Here is a 17246-nt window from a genome sequence, read left to right as displayed (position 1 = left end):
ATCAGATTCCAGCTCCATTGAAGCTGTCTATATCTGAGAATGATGGCAGTGCTTTGAAATACTGGTAGCTGTAAAGATCTTACTCTCAATCTCTCTTGCTAATCTCGCTAATCCGCCATTCCAATGGGACGGTTTTACAATCTAACTCTGTTGAGTGATGGTACAAAGCAGGCATCTATACTGACAGCCCATGCGGCGACAGCAGGCCTAGCTTTTTACCTGCTGATCCCCAAGGACAGCTAGTGACTGCTGATATATTTATCTGCATAGTGGCAATGAGGTTCCCAAGCCTAACAATTACAGAGGTCATCGCAACAAGTGTATAATATGACATGATGACAACTCCTTTGGGGTGTTCCAAACAACAATTAGTGATCCTTCAATTATTTTTTAAGCAACAATATGAGTGTGAAATTTGACACTTCTGTATATCGCCAGATCAGCAAGTGGTCAACAGGCTCAGGCTAGTATTGTGCCGACCCAAACCACATTATACCGCTGTGGATATTATGTTTTCACACTGTCCTTTCCAGCATATTTCTGTCAAATGATGGATTCGTAAGTAGACCAGGGCTTGGCTCGGCTCAGCTCATTAGTGTGATACGGGTTTTACAGACGTCGGCAAGGGCAAGTGGTCTGCAAATTCAGGTTAGTCCCGCAGACTGCTGCCTTCTTCCCATCCCACTCCCCTCAAGGTCCTCTTTCTTCTTCCTCAGAATCAAAGGGACTATTTATCAGTGTTGTATTTCACCCTCAGTCAGCAGTGTTGAAACCACACAGCCTGTCAGGCAGAAACACACCTGTTCTTCCTCTCTATTTCTGTCCTGTGCCACACACAGTTTATTTTACAACATTCAAAGCAACTTCTATGTCTACATTACAGAACACAAATATTAAAACACAAAAGCCTTAAGAGACTTAACCAAATCATGTTAGAAACATTGGACAATGGTTAGTGGGAACAGTTTTCCACCAAAGATGAGCACAACTCTCCCATTGACATACATGAGGATTCAATACAAAAGTCTCAGCTTTGAATCATTTAGGAGATGTTTAGCCTAATGGAGATAAGTCCATATCTCTTAGTATCACCTCTTTGTCTCAATAGACGGGTTGCCTGACAACATCACGAAAATGATGTGCATGCATCGCAGAGTGTTGTGTTGTTATGATTCTGAATGATCAGATAGTTAGCAACAAGAAGCTGCCGTGTGGGGAATCATAGGTGGCTTGTTTCAGCTAGTTTATCTTGTTCTTGAAACCATGTCTTGTTTAGAGGTGTTTTGACTGATGTCACGTCTATGCTAATATGGCTAAAATACATTAACTGGCTAACCAACTGTAACAATGTATTTCAGAGACAACAAGTGCTCATTGTGCAAATGTATTTATGTTTTCAATAAACATTTGGAGACTAAATATAGTTTACAACCCTGTGTCTTTTGCCCCAAAGTTGTGCACCATCGGTTTTGTTGCTAAACAACCAACCTGTCTTTCGTGAATATGTTGGAGTGTTACCAGAATAGGTCACCAGAATAGGTTACCAGAATGGGTTACTAGAAGAGGTTACCAGAATGGGTTACCAGAATAGGTTCCCAGAATGGTTTACTAGAATAGGTTACCAGAATGAGTTACTAGAATAGGTTACCAGAATGAGTTACTAGAATAGGTTACCAGAATGAGTTACTAGAATAGGTTACCAGAATGGGTTACTAGAATAGGTTACCAGAATGAGTTACTAGAATAGGTTACCAGAATGAGTTTCCAGAATAGGTCACCAGAATGAGTTACTAGAATAGGTTACCAGAATGGGTTACTAGAATAGGTTACCAGAATGGGTTACTAGAAGAGGTTACCAGAATGGGTTACTAGAAGAGGTTACCAGAATGGGTTACTAGAAGAGGTTACCAGAATGGGTTACTAGAATAGGTTCCCAGAATGAGTTACTAGAATAGGTTACCAGAATGGGTTACTAGAATAGGTCACCAGAATGGGTTACTAGAATAGGTTACCAGAATGGGTTACTAGAATAGGTTACCAGAATGAGTTACTAGAATAGGTTACCAGAATGGGTTACTAGAATAGGTTACCAGAATGAGTTACTAGAATAGGTTACCAGAATGAGTTACTAGAATAGGTTACCAGAATGAGTTACCAGAATAGGTCACCAGAATGAGTTACTAGAATAGGTTACCAGAATGGGTTACTAGAATAGGTTACCAGAATGAGTTACTAGAATAGGTTACCAGAATGAGTTACTAGAATAGGTTACCAGAATGAGTTACTAGAATAGGTTACCAGAATGAGTTACTAGAGGAGGGTATGGAGAGGAAGTGGAATTGAGGTGTCAGAATGTAGATGATGATTAAGAAATGGATTCCTTTGAGGAGGTGATAATGTTTGTGGTTTAACTAAACGACTAGGAAGACACTGCTGGAGAGGAAACCATCAACATACCAGCAGTCAAGACAGTGACAGCTCTCACTGAAGAACAAGCTCTAATAACTTGAAGCTTCTATCCAAGTCATCTTTCTCAAGCGAGTCTCAATACCAGATTTATGCATAAACCATTTCTACTACTCCTTTTAAATAAAACCCAAAAGCACCAGGAAACTCTGCTAGCACACCACAAACAGTCAGTCCCTCCCTAGTAACTCGACTACGGACATTTCTAGCACGACTAAACTCTTGACACGTGACCCGGCTACAACCCTGACCAGCCGCCTGTCTGTTTTTTTGGGGCTGTTTTTAATAGTATATTAAAAGCAGCATTTTCATGCCTTATTGGGACATCAGAGGGGCAGAGGGGTGGGAGGGTAAAGACTATGGACAGAGGGGTTAGGGGTTAAAGGCTATGGACAGAGGGGTTAGAGGTTAAAGACTATGGACAGAGGGGTTAGGGGTTAAAGGCTATGGAGAGAGGGGTTAGGGGTTAAAGACTATGGACAGAGTGGTTAGGGGTTAAGGCTATGGACAGAGGGGTTAGGGGTTAAAGACTATGGACAGAGGGGTTAGGGGTTAAAGACTATGGACAGAGGGGTTAGGGGTTAAATGCTATAGACACAGGGGTTAGGGGTAAAAGGCAATGGACAAAGGGGTTAGGGGTTAAAGGCTATGGACAGAGGGGTTAGGGGTTAAAAGCTATGGATAGAGAGGTTAGGGGTTAAAGGCAATGGACAAAGGGGTTAGGGGTTAAAAGCTATGGACAGAGGGGTTAGGGGTTAGGGGTTAAAGGCTATGGATAGAGGGGTTAGGGGTTAAAAGCTATGGACAGAGGGGTTAGGGGTTAAAAGCTATGGACAGAGGGGTTAGGGGTAAAAGGCTATGGACAGAAGGGTTAGGGGTTCAAGGCTATGGATAGAGGGGTTAGGGGTTAAAGGCTATGGACAGAAGGGTTAGGGGTTAAAGGCTATGGACAAAGGGGTTAGGGGTTAAAAGCTATGGACAGAGGGGTTAGGGGTTAAAGGCTATGGACAGAAGGGTTAGGGGTTAAAGGCCATGGATAGAAGGGTTAGGGGTTAAAGGCTATGGACAGAAGGGTTAGGGGTTAAAGGCTATGGACAGAAGGGTTAGGGGTTAAAGGCTATGGACAGAAGAGTATAGGGGTTAAAGGATATGGACAGAAGGGTTAGGGGTTAAAGGCTATGGACAGAAGGGTATAGGGGTTAAAGGATATGGACAGAGCAGTTAGGGGTTAAAGGCTATGGACAGAGGGGTTAGGGGTTAAAGGCTATGGACAGAAGGGTTAGGGGTTAAAGGCTATGGACAGAAGGGTATAGGGGTTAAAAGCTATGGACAGAAGGGTTAGGGGTTAAAAGCTATGGACAGAAGGGTTAGGGGTTAAAGGCTATTGACAGAAGGGTTAGGGGTTAAAAGCTATGGATAGATGGGTTAGGGGTTAAAGGCTATGGACAGAAGGGTTAGGGGTTAAAGGCTATGGACAGAGGGGTTAGGGGTAAAATGATATGGACAGATGGGTTAGGGGTTAAAGGTTATGGATAGAGGGGTAGGGGTTAAAGGATATGGACAGAGCAGTTAGGGGTTAAAGGCTATGGACAGAGGGGTTAGGGGTTAAAGGCTATGGACAGAAGGGTTAGGGGTTAAAGGCTATGGACAGATGGGTTAGGGGTTAAAGGCCATGGATAGAGGGGTTAGGGGTTAAAGGAGAATTTATAGCAGCATTTGCATGCCTCATTTACAGGGCCGACGGCTGCCCTGAACAGACATCAGAGAACATCTAGGACCTCAGTGTTCCTGGCAGGGGGTGGAGAGTCACCCCAGGGGGGTGTAGGGTCACCCGCTTTAAATGGGGTTATTTTTGGAGCATCAGAGAGGCAGAGTGGTGGGAAGTAAAAAGTTACGGACAGAGGGGTTAGCTGTTAAAGGAAGGCAGGCAGGCTGTACAGTAGTCTGGTAGAGTGGTGTACAGTAGTCTGGTAGAGTGGTGTACAGTAGTTTGGTAGAGTGTTGTACAGTGTGTGTAGAGGGGTGTACAGTAGTCTGGTAGAGTGGTGTACAGTAGTCTGGTAGACTGGGGTACAGTATTCTGGTAGAGTGGTGTACAGTAGTCTGGTAGAGTGGTGTACAGTAGTCTGGTAGAGTGGTGTACAGTAGTCTGGTAGAGTTGTGTACAGTAGTCTGGTAGAGTGGTGTACAGTAGTCTGGTAGAGTGGTGTACAGTAGTCTGGTAGACTGGGGTACAGTATTCTGGTAGAGTGGTGTACAGTAGTCTGGTAGAGTGGTGTACAGTAGTCTGGTAGAGTGGTGTACAGTAGTCTGGTAGAGTTGTGTACAGTAGTCTGGTAGAGTGGTGTACAGTAGTCTGGTAGAGTGGTGTACAGTAGTCTGGTAGACTGGGGTACAGTATTCTGGTAGAGTGGTGTACAGTAGTCTGGTAGAGTGGTGTACAGTAGTCTGGTAGACTGGGGTACAGTATTCTGGTAGAGTGGTGTACAGTAGTCTGGTAGACTGGGGTACAGTATTCTGGTAGAGTGGTGTACAGTAGTCTGGTAGAGTGGTGTACAGTAGACCGGTAGAGTGGTGTACAGTAGTCTGGTAGAGTGTTGTAAATTAGTGTGGTAGAGTGGTGTACAGTAGTCTGGTAGAGTGTTGTAAAGTAGTGTGGTAGAGTGGGGTACAGTATTCTGGTATAGTGGTGTACAGTAGAGTGGTAGAGTGTTGTACAGTAGTCTGGAAGAGTGGTGTACAGTAGTCTGGTAGAGTGGTGTACAGTAGAGTGGTAGAGTGTTGTACAGTAGTCTGGTAGAGTGGTGTACAGTAGTCTGGTAGAGTGTTGTAAAGTAGTGTGGTAGAGTGGTGTACAGTAGTCTGGCAGAGTGGTGTACATTAGTCTAGTAGAGTGGTGAACAGTAGTCTGATAGAGTGGTGTACAGTAGTCTGGTAGAGTGGTGAACAGTAGTCTAGTAGAGTGGTGTACAGTAGTCTGGTAGAGTGGTGTACAGTCATCTGGTAGAGTGGTGAACAGTAGTCTAGTAGAGTGTGGGATAGTAACAAAGTGCTAAAGATAGGATTGGTGTTTGGATAGAAATGTGTGAGACAATGCTGTAGTTTGTGTTTCATGATGTGTGTGCGTGTGCGTGCATGCTACGTGTGTGGTTCAGCTATGCATCAGTTTGTGTGTGTTTTCCTAATCTGCCCCTTACTTACCCCTGTCCATAACACAGATAGCAGGAGAGGTCCTCTCTGTCTTCCACTGTATAATCCCCTCTATGTAACTGATAGGAAGAGCTGCGTGTGCCTCATACCTCGTAAAGACACCATAAAGACAGAGACACAGGGTGCGTATTTCTGTACGTCCATGAGTATGTGCATTTAAGTGTGTGTTTCTATGTGTGTGTGAGCGTGTATGTGCGTGCATGCGTGTGTGCATGGTGCATGCGCACCTGCGAAAGAGGGCAAGCGAGAGAGAGGGAGAAAACGAGAGAGAGCGAGATAGGGAGGTAGAGAGAGGGCGAGAGGGAGAGAACGTAAAAGAGGGAGAGAGAGAGGGAGAGGGAAAGGGGGAGAGAGAGCCAGAGAGAGAGAGAGAGAGAGAGGGAGAGGGAAAGGGGGAGAGAGAGAGAGCCAGAGAGAGAGAGAGGGAGAGAGAAAGGGGGAGAGAGAGAGCGAGAGAGAGGGGAAAGAGAGAGAGAGCGAGAGAGGGAGCGACAGACAGACAGACAGATAGTGTGAAGGGTGATATGAAGCTCTGTGCATAGCTTAACCTCCGTAGCTGAAATGCAGTGTGCTACAGGAGTACAGTGATGAGAGCAGACATGTCCGTCAAAACATATCGCAATGCAAGCCCACGGCATCAGATTTCCCTTCCATCTTTTTATACTGGAAGAAGTCTTCAGGGGGTTTCAGGTGTGGATTGTGATACTCATAATAAATGGTGATTAGGATTATAATGCTAACAAGTGGAATTTAATGATCAGGAAATTATCATACACTACTGCACTGTATGCTGTATGTTGTCTTTGATTTCTGTCAAGAAGGCTGTTCTTGCGATGTGGAACACAAGAGTAGTTGATCTGGCCTGGAAATAGCCAAGCTTTTAATACTTAGTCCAAAATGTCCAAAATGGCAGCCTATGGGCCCTGGTCAAAACTTCTGCACTATAGGGAATAGCCGGTGTACCATTTGGGACTCAGACTTATTAAATTGCATTTGGGGACCGGGGACCAGGGACCAGGGACTGGAATGGTGGACAGGGGGTAAGACACTGACAGGGTGGGTTAAGACAAAGCGGAGGGAAACAGGTGTGGGATCCAGCATGGAGACACAACATTTCCCCCGAGTGAACAGTCCATGACAAGGCAATCTAGGACATCAAATGGCACCAGTCGTTGAGGTTGTTTAGCTTAGTTGCCAATCTGTTTGTGCTTTAGCCAATTCCTCTGTCATGTTGGTTGCCATGCCAAACATAGCCAATTACTCTGTCATGTTGGTTGCCATGCCAAACATAGCCAATTCCTCTGTCGTGTTGGTTGCCATGCCAAACATAGCCAATTCCTCTGTCATGTTGGTTGCCATGCCAAACATAGTCAATTCCTCTGTCATGTTGGTTATCATGCCAAACATAGCCAATTCCTCTGTCATGTTGGTTGCCATGCCAAACATAGCCAATTCCTCTGTCATGTTGGTTGCCATGCCAAACATAGTCAATTCCTCTGTCATGTTGGTTATCATGCCAAACATAGCCAATTCCTCTGTCATGTTGGTTGCCATGCCAAACATAGCCAATTCCTCTGTCATGTTGGTTGTCATGCCAAACATAGCCAATTCCTCTGTCATGTTGGTTGCCATGCCAAACATAGCCAATTCCTCTGTTGTGTTGGTTGCCATGCCAAACATAATCAATTCCTCTGTCGTGTTGGTTGCCATGCCAAACATAATCATTTCCTCTGTTGTGTTGGTTGCCATGCCAAACATAGCCAATTCCTCTGTTGTGTTGGTTGCCATGCCAAACATAGTCAATTCCTCTGTCATGTTGGTTATCATGCCAAACATAGTCAATTCCTCTGTCATGTTGGTTGTCATGCCAAACATAGTCAATTCCTCTGTCTTGTTGGTTGTCATGCCAAACATAGTCAATTCCTCTGTCATGTTGGTTGCCATGCCAAACATAGCCAATTCCTCTGTCATGTTGGTTGTCATGCCAAACATAGCCAATTCCTCTGTCGTGTTGGTTGCCATGCCAAACATAGTCAATTCCTCTGTCATGTTGGTTGTCATGCCAAACATAGTCAATTCCTCTGTCTTGTTGGTTGTCATGCCAAACATAGTCAATTCCTCTGTCATGTTGGTTGCCATGCCAAACATAGCCAATTCCTCTGTCATGTTGGTTGTCATGCCAAACATAGCCAATTCCTCTGTCGTGTTGGTTGCCATGCCAAACATAGCCAAATCCTCTGTCATGTTGGTTGCCATGCCAAACATAGCCAATTCCTCTGTTGTGTTGGTTGCCATGCTAAACATAATCAATTCCTCTGTTGTGTTGGTTGCCATGCTAAACATAATCAATTCCTCTGTTGTGTTGGTTGCCATGCTAAACATAATAAATTCCTCTGTTGTGTTGGTTGCCATGCCAAACATAATCAATTCCTCTGTCGTGTTGGTTTCCATGCCAAACATAATCATTTCCTCTGTTGTGGGGCGGCAGGGTAGCCGCGTTGGAGCGTTGGACTAGTAACCGGAAGGTTAACCGGAAGGTTGTGAGTTCAAACCCCCGAGCTGACAAGGTACAAATCTGTCGTTCTGCCCCTGAACAGGCAGTTAACCCACTGTTCCCAGGCCGTCATTGAAAATAAGAATTTGTTCTTAACTGACTTGCCTAGTTAAATAAAGGTAAAATAAAATAAAAAAATAAATAAAATGCCAAACATAGCCAATTCCTCTGTTGTGTTGGTTGCCATGCTAAACATAATCAATTATTCTGTTGTGTTGGTTGCCATGCCAAACATAGCCAATTCCTCTGTTGTGTTGGTTGCCATGCTAAACATAATCAATTATTCTGTTGTGTTGGTTGCCATGCCAAACATAGCCAATTCCTCTGTTGTGTTGGTTGCCATGCCAAACATAGCCAATTCCTCTGTTGTGTTGGTTGCCATGCCAAACATAGTCAATTCCTCTGTCATGTTGGTTGTCATGCCAAACATAGCCAATTCCTCTGTTGTGTTGGTTGCCATGCCAAACATAGTCAATTCCTCTGTCATGTTGGTTGTCATGCCAAACATAGTCAATTCCTCTGTCATGTTGGTTGCCATGCCAAACATAATCATTTCCTCTGTTGTGTTGGTTGCCATGCTAAACATAATCAATTCCTCTGTCATGTTGGTTGCCATGCCAAACATAGCCAATTCCTCTGTTGTGTTGGTTGCCATGCTAAACATAATCAATTCCTCTGTTGTGTTTCTTTGCCATGCCAAACATAATCAATTCATCTGTCGGGTTGGTTGCCATGCTAAACATAATCAGTTTCTCTGTTGTGTTGGTTGCCATGCCAAACATAATCAATTCCTCTGTTGTGTTGGTTGCCATTATTTAACAAGGCAAGTCAGTTAAGAACAAATTCTTATTTATAGCATGACTTGGGGACTTGACTGCTCAAAACAACAACTAGGGACCTTTAAATGACATTATTCTCAATCGATTGAGTCCTTGAGATGGGCAATCATACCCTTTAATCTTGTTGAAAACACCTCCCACTGTCTCTCCACCCTGTAGGAAACAAATAGGACATCATGTTCTTTGTGAGGCATCAGTGGAAAAGAAACCCAACCTCCAGGATCACAATCTCATTTAGCAAATGACATAATCTAATACATTCTATTAAATTACTTTTTTCTGTTTAGTCCACACTTTGCGTGTGAGTAGAACTGACTCGTTCACATTCCCTGTCTCCATGTAAATCCACAGTTATTCTCAATTACTTAACGTTAACACTTCTTCAGGATAGGGGGCAGTATTCGGAAGTTTGGATGAATGAGGTGCACAAAGTAAACTGCCTGTTACTCAGGCCCAGAAGCTATACATATAATTAGTAGTATTGGATAGAAAACACTCTAAAGTTTCCAGAACTGTTAAAATAATGAATGTGAGTATAACACAACTGATATGGCAGGCGAAAACCGAAGGACAATCCATCTAGAATTTGTTTTTTTTCAGCTCACCACTGATTACAATGGCTGGCAATGGGAATATAAAAGGAATACCTCCCAGATTGCAGTTCCTAGGGCTTTCACTAGATGTCAACAGTCTTTAGAAGGAGTTTCAGGCTTGTTTTTTGAAAAATGAGCTAGAGTTTGTAGTTTTTGTAAGTGACTCCCATTTTGGCTGTAGTGTTTGTAGCACATTCCGGTGAGGGTGCGCACTTCGTTATTTATCTCCGGTAATGAATATACTATTCTCCATCTTAAATTGTATAGTTTATTTACATATTAGGATACCTGAGGATTGATTAGGATCAATGTTTGACTTATTTGGAAGAAGTTTAATGGTAACTTACGGGATTCATTTGTATGCATTTTGAACGAGGGAAACCGGTGGATTACTGAGTCAGGCGCGCCAACTAAACTGACTTTTTGGGATATAAAGAAGGACTTTATCGAACAAAACGACCATTTGTGATGTAGCTGGGACCCTTTGCATTGCAAACAGAGGAAGATCTTCAAAGGTAAATTATTTATTTTATAGCTATTTCTGACTTTTGTGATGCATCTGCTTAGTTGGAAAATGTTTGGCGCGCTCTGGTGAGGGCGTTCACTTGGTTATTTATCTCCGGTAATGAATATACTATTCCCCATCTTAAATTGTATTGTTTATTTACATATTAGGCTACCTGAGGATTGATTAGAAACGTTGTTTGACTTGTTTGGACGAAGTTTATTGGTAATGTTTGGGATTCATTTTGTATGCATTTTGAACAAGGGGAAACAGGTGGATTATTGAATAAAGCTCGCCAACTAAACTGACTTTTTGGGATATGAAGAAGGACTTTACCGAATAAAACAACCATTTGTGATGTAGCTGGGAACCTTGGGATTGCAAACAGAGAAAGATCTTCAAAGGTAAGTGATTTATTTTATCGTTATTTCTACCTTTCGTGATGCATCTGCTTGGTTGGAAATGCTTTTGTACGTGGGGCTCTGTTCTCAGATAATCGCATGGTATGCTTTCGCCGTAAAGCCTTTTTGAAATCTGACAAAACGGCTGGATTAACAAGAAGTTAAGCTTTTAACCGATGTATAACCCTTGTATTTTCATGAGTGTTTAATATTACGAATGTTGTGTTTTTGAATTTCGCACTCTGCAATTTCACCGGATGTTGTCGAGGTCGGGCGCTAGCGGTACGCCTTTCCCAAAGGTTAAGTAGCGTGGCTCTGTCAAAGGACCCCATGGTGTGTGGATCTCTATAACTGTGAGTGTGTGTGTGTGTGTGTCTGCATGCGTGCTTTTGTTTGTTTGTGCATGTGTGTGTTTGTGTGTGCGCATGTGTTGATCAGCAAGCACGCGAGGCTGACGTCACTAGCTACAGGGCCTTTAGAAAATATTCACACCCCTTAACTTTTTCCACATTTTGTTGTGTTACAGCCTGAATTTAAAATGTATTAAATTTAGATTTTTGGGATACTGACCTACACACATAATGTCAAAGTGTAATTATGTTTTCAGAAACATTTTGAAATTAATTAAATGAATGAAACTGTTAAGGTGCGTGAATGAGGACCCAAAAGCGAATTAACGTAAACAGAGCTTCTTTAATAACAAAACAAACGTAGGCTCAGATGGACCGGCAGATTCCGACAGGACAGGACAAGGTTGCAGCAAACATGACGATAGTCTGGTTCAGGCATGAATAACACAAACAAGAATCCGACAAAGACAGAAACAAAAACAGAGAGAGATATAGAGGACTAATCAGAGGGAAAAAGGGAACAGGTGGGAAAAGGGGTGACGAGGTAGTTAGGAGGAGACAAGGAACAGCTGGGGGAAAGAGGGGGAGAAAAGGTAACCTAATAACGACCAGCAGAGGGAGACAGGGTGAAGGGAAAGGACAGAAACAAGACACAACATGACAATACATGACAGAAACGCTGAAATGTCTTTAGTCAATAAGTATTCAACCCCTTTGTTATGGCAAGTGTAAATAAATCCAGGAGAAAACATTTCCTTAACTGTTGCCACAAAGTTGGAAGCACAGAATCGTCTAGAATCTCATTGTATGCTGTACAGTTAAGATTTCCCTTCACTGGAACTAAGGGGCCTAGCCCGAACCATGAAACACAGCCCCAGACCATTATTCCTACTCCACCAAACATTACTTTACTATGCGTTGGGGCAGATAGCTTTCTCCTGGCATCCGCCAAACGCAGATTTGTCTGTCAGACTGCTCGATTGTGAAGCGTGATTCATCACGCAACCTCACATTATACACCTGTCAGCAATGGTGTGGCTTAAATAGCCAAATCTACTAATTTGAAGGGGTGTCCACATACTTTTGTATATATAGTGTACTTTAAAATAACTTAAACCAAATCGAAACTGTATAGAAAAGATAATGGACCTGTATTCATACAGTTTCTTGACTCGCTACTAATCACCCAAATGAAAGCTAGACAATGAGTTTGAAAGCCCTGCTCTACATGGAAACAATCTCTCAACTAAACCAAGCTCTGAGGTCATTCAGAATGAAGGAGTGAGAGAATGGGTCATGTCTGAACGTCACTGACCCAGTCCAGTTGGCATGACCATGAAAGGACATACAGATACATACTAGTGGGATGCAGGCAAACATAAACATAGCCAGTGACAAACACATAACTTCAGGCAAGAGAGACGGACTGGTTGTGTGTGTGTGTGTGTGTGTGTGTGTGTGTACCCTATGGGTCCTGGTCAAAAGTAGTGCACTATATAAGGAATAGGGTGCAAACTTTGACACAGTCTCAGTCTGAGTGTTGTTGTTTTTGTAGTCAAGGTTAAGTTGCATGGCAACCACCTCTCATGGTCAAGCCTAGGTTCAAATAGTATTTGAAATTCAAAAACTTTAAAGGGGTTTGCCTTAGCCTGTTTTGAGTGCCAGTTGGATGGGTTTGCACTTTTAGGACTTTTATATTGGTTCCATTGCAACAGGTAAACTCAATCAACCACATATAAAGTATTTCAAATTATTTCAAATAGTATTTGAAGGCAGTTTTGGCCCAGAGAGATGTGGAGATCTGACTGAAAGCTCCAAGGCTTTTAGCCAGAGATCAACACGTAGATCTCCAACTTCCCTGGTACTAATTGACCACACTCTCCAAACACCAACAAGTTTACCAGAAAGATACCCAATGAGGTCAAGTAGATGGTGTTTGTTCCCTCTCTTTAATTACTATAGGTCCTCTAAGAGGAGATGTGTGATTGTGTGACACTCTCTCTCTAACTGACACTATGACAGAGTCCACCTAACAAATTATTGTTAAGTTAATTGTAATTAAAGAGAATATAATATATGAGCCATCAGCAGGATTATTTTCTCCATCCAAGCCAACAACATTCCATACACACACACACACACACACACACACACACACACACACACACGTCGCTGCTTTGATCGTGTCTAAAGCCGAATTCGCCATGGTCAAAGTATCACAGTGTCATCGCCATTACTCTTACTGAAGGTCTGGACTGGGGGTGTATACGATTACAACAACCAAGTCCTCCAGAACCCAATCCCAGCTCTGTAGGCTTACTGTGTGTGTGTGTGTGTGTGTGTGTGTGTGTGTGTGTGTGTGTGTGTGTGTGTGTGTGTGTGTGTGTGTGTGTGTGTGTGTGTGTGTGTGTGTGTGTGTGTGTGGCTGTGTGTGGCTGTGTGTGTGTGTGTGTGTGTGGCTGTGACTGTGTGCAATTCTTTTTTATGAATATTTTATGTAGGCCATTAATCTATCCTTCTTAGCAGCATGTCTCTCTCTCTCTCTCTCTCTCACACACACACACACACACACACACACACACACAAACAAACTATTTCCCCATCCTTCACACCGGCGACAGCCAAGCAACCTTGCAGAAGAGTGTAACTGTACCCCTCTCCTCGTCCCACCCAATGTACTTTTCCGTTCAACAGCAGAAAACAAAGCAGACAGTCCTTCTTTTAGTACGCCCATTTCAGCATTACCAAAAATAATCACGGTGGAAAGTCACATCTCACATCTCCCTGGTGTAAACCTCTGCACATGAATCTCTCTGTGTGGACATGTAAACTGTAGCAGCTGTAAGTGTTGTTGTTATTGATGTTGTACAGTCTGCATTGTAAGTGTTGCTGTTGTTGATGTTGTACAGTCTGCATTGTAAGTGTTGCTGTTGTTGATGTTGTACAGTCTGCATTGTAAGTGTTGCTGTTGTTGATGTTGTACAGTCTGCGTTGTGTTGTTGTTGTTGATGTTGTACAGTCTGCATTGTAAGTGTTGCTGTTGTTGATGTTGTACAATCTGCATTGTGTTGTTGTTGTTGATGTTGTACAGTCTGCATTGTAAGTGTTGTTGTTGATGGTGTACAGTCTGCATTGTAAGTGTTGTTGTTGATGTTGTACAGTCTGCATTGTAAGTGTTGTTGTTGATGTTGTACAGTCTGCATTGTAAGTGTTGTTGTTGATGTTGTACAGTCTGCATTGTAAGTGTTGTTGTTGATGTTGTACAGTCTGCATTGTAAGTGTTGTTGTTGATGTTGTACAGTCTGCGTTGTAAGTGTTGTTGTTGATGTTGTACAGTCTGCGTTGTAAGTGTTGTTATTCCACTCATTTGCTCATTCATTATTTGCAGTAAAGGAATTACATTGATAAAGTGAAAAAGTGAGGTTGAGAAGTAGCCTATACAGCATCTGGTATTATTGAATATGAAAGGTTTCATTCAATAACGATTCAATACTGTCAGATAAATCATTCTGATTCGCATCAAATATTCATAGAACATCATCTTGAATGTGAATTTCCTAACGTGTATATACTAATACCCAATATAGTCTTTGATATAGATAACAAGGGATGGGTCAAATAATACAAAATGTACCACCCTAAGTTCTGAAGTTTGTTTCCTGTCAGAGTGGCTTGCTGGCTACCTTCAGTGTACACAGTATAACAAAAAGAATGATTTTCTGGTGGTTCTCATTTTCCAGTTGAAATGTTAACAATATAATGACTTCACATGCAAGCAAATTATGTTTTTGGGGTCATAGCAAGGTTAACATTCACTAAGGGCTATCCTGTATGCCAATAGTTAAACAAATATCTGTAAAATGTTTCATGGGGCACCATTAAATGTATGATAGCTAAACGGTGAGTGTTCTTGTGCAGTGTTTCTTGTTAGCTATCACCTTGCATGGGATGCAACCAACACCAAAGGGAAAGAGGTGCTAACATTCACAGCATGGTTATTGTGCACGCATGAGATTGCACGGAACCTCTGTAGAATAACAGAGAGAGATATATAGAAAAGGCTAACAAGAGGTTAAAACTACTGTAATTTGCTCTGATCTAATGTCATACCAGAATGCAAATGTATCAAAAGGTCGGATTGTTTTCATTATTGTTTTGCATTATCAAAAGTTTCCCACTTTTTTCACAGCTGTACATTTCAAGACAATGAAATCTCCACGTCTCATTTGAGCCCATTTGTTAAAGCAAATTGGATATAGTGACACTCACCCCTGGTATTTTGGCACATTGGTAATGCCTACAGTCTTCTTCTCCTTCCCACCCATATCTCTCATCGATTTGGTCGTCTGTTTACTTGTCCCTCTCTCCTTTCGTGAGTGGTAGTCGTGGTGATATCTAAGTAAGAGTCACACTATAGTGTATACCTCTGTGTTCAGGTGAGCTCTGGGGGGAGAGACCAGGTTATAGATGTCCACTTCTCTCCTCTCTGTGTGTACAGTGAGATAGCTCAGTGTACAAGGCTGGAGTAAGAGTCACTCTGCTCTGTAGTGGGGCCCTGAAGGACATCAGTCTATAGTATGGCGGGGGTGAGGAGAAGGAGGACAAGGAGGAGGGGTATAACTGGATAAGAGGCTTGGAGGTAGGAAGAGGAGGAGGGGTAATATAATGGGAGGATGGGTTAGGAGGGAGGAGGAGAGGGGCAGGTGTTGGTATAGAGAAGGAAGGGAGGGGAAGTAGGAGGAGGGGTACAAAGAAGGGAGTGGGCATGAAGGGCAGGTCCTGGGAGGGGGATATTGGGAGTAGAGGGGGTACAGAATCAGGAGGTGGGGAAAGGGAGGGAGGGGGCATGAGGGGCAGGGGAGATATAAAGAAGGGAAGGGGTTGAAGGGATTGATGGGACTGGAGAGGCAAGAGGGGTATGAACTAGATAAGAAGAGGCTCTATCTCTCTGCTCCTCCATTCACTCCTGGGACAACAGGGACAGATGGGAGTGAGGGATCTTCCAGGGAATGTGGCTTGTTAAAATGGAATGCCTGGAATGCTGAAGCGCCATGAGTCTCCGAATGGGGGAGAGGGGGTGGGGAGTAGGGGGAGGGGAGAGGGGGACAGCAAGAGAGGTGTAAGGGAGATGAGGTTAAGAGAGGGCTGACAACTGGAGAGTGGTTGAAATAAGGAAGAGAGATGATGGGGGTTTAAAGGCCTGACCACAGGGGAGGATCAACATTTAAAAATGTATATAAGAATATAGATCCTGTAGCGTGTATTCAAATGATGTATCTTTCGTCTGTGTTTCATAATTTTCTTTCAAATCGCAAAAGGCTGAATGTATCTCTCCTGAGAAAGCATCCGAGCGAGCGAAACAGCACCTCTCTGTATGTGTAGCCCATCTTGGCCTATCTGATGCTGTCTGGTCAAAAAGAGTATGTCAGTGTTGCCACCCATAGCATTAAATGCAAGGGAAGCCAGTGAAAACAAATATAAAATAATAGCCAATCAGCATTGAGCTAAACTGAGTGAGCTCAACTGTGAATGGTCCTGGTGCACCCAAAAAAAGTATTAAGTGAAGTCAGTTTGGATTTTCACCAATTCCATCACATCAAGAACAAAACGTCAAATGACAGGAAAAAAAATTATTGTTGTATCACGTTGTGTTGTTGTCCTCTGGTGACTAGCTAGCTAGCTAAAATTGGCCCTTCCCTAAATTAGCCATGGATGGAGGTATCACTTTGGACTTGTGGGTTTTACTTAATTCTCCGTACTGGCCAATGATTAAAACAGAGTTTCTGATCCAACCATAAATTCTTACACTGTGTCCCTGGCCTGAGAGGATAGACGTGCAATGTGTAGCTAGATCTAGTAAGCTAATGTTAACGAGCTAATGTTAACTAAGCTAATGTTAACTAGCTAATGTTAACTTGCTGGGTCATCGTTGCCCATGAAAGGAAGTTATGCTAGTGAGCAAGCATTTTAGCCAGGTAACCAATGACAACAAAAACTGAAAGTGTACTGTATGTCATAGACCGTTTCTGTATGTCATAGACCGTTTCTGTATGTCATAGACCGTTTCTGTATGTCATAGATCGTTTCTGTATGTCATAGACCGTTTCTGTATGTCATAGACCGTTTCTGTATGTCATAGACCGTTTCTGTATGTCATAGACCGTTTCTGTATGTCATAGACCGTTTCTGTATGTCATAGACCGTTTCTGTATGTCATAGACCGTTTCTGTATGTCATAGACCGTTTCGTCAACATGAAAGGATGGCATTGGCATTTCTCAACAAGTAGAGTTAGTGAGTCAACCTGTTTTTTCTACTTGCACGCACGC

General features: G+C 42.9%; 1 protein-coding gene across 1 annotated transcript in view; it reads right to left on the bottom strand.

The window, feature by feature from the left end:
* The window catches only part of mylk4b (myosin light chain kinase family, member 4b), a 96145-nt gene extending 80653 nt beyond the window's left edge, over positions 1-15492 (bottom strand). The window contains exon 1 of the mRNA XM_036978539.2: positions 15188-15492. Within this exon, the coding sequence (XP_036834434.2) occupies positions 15188-15252 (65 nt within the window). The 5' untranslated portion in view covers positions 15253-15492. The remainder of the gene's footprint in view (positions 1-15187) is intronic.
* Between the last annotated feature and the right edge of the window lie 1754 nt (positions 15493-17246).

This window comes from Oncorhynchus mykiss, chromosome 5 (genome assembly GCF_057628025.1).
Source record: "Oncorhynchus mykiss isolate SJ-2025 chromosome 5, ASM5762802v1, whole genome shotgun sequence".
Taxonomy (NCBI): domain Eukaryota; kingdom Metazoa; phylum Chordata; class Actinopteri; order Salmoniformes; family Salmonidae; genus Oncorhynchus; species Oncorhynchus mykiss.
The sequence above is the reverse complement of the archived record's forward strand: the minus strand, read 5'-3'. Positions and strand labels throughout refer to the sequence as shown.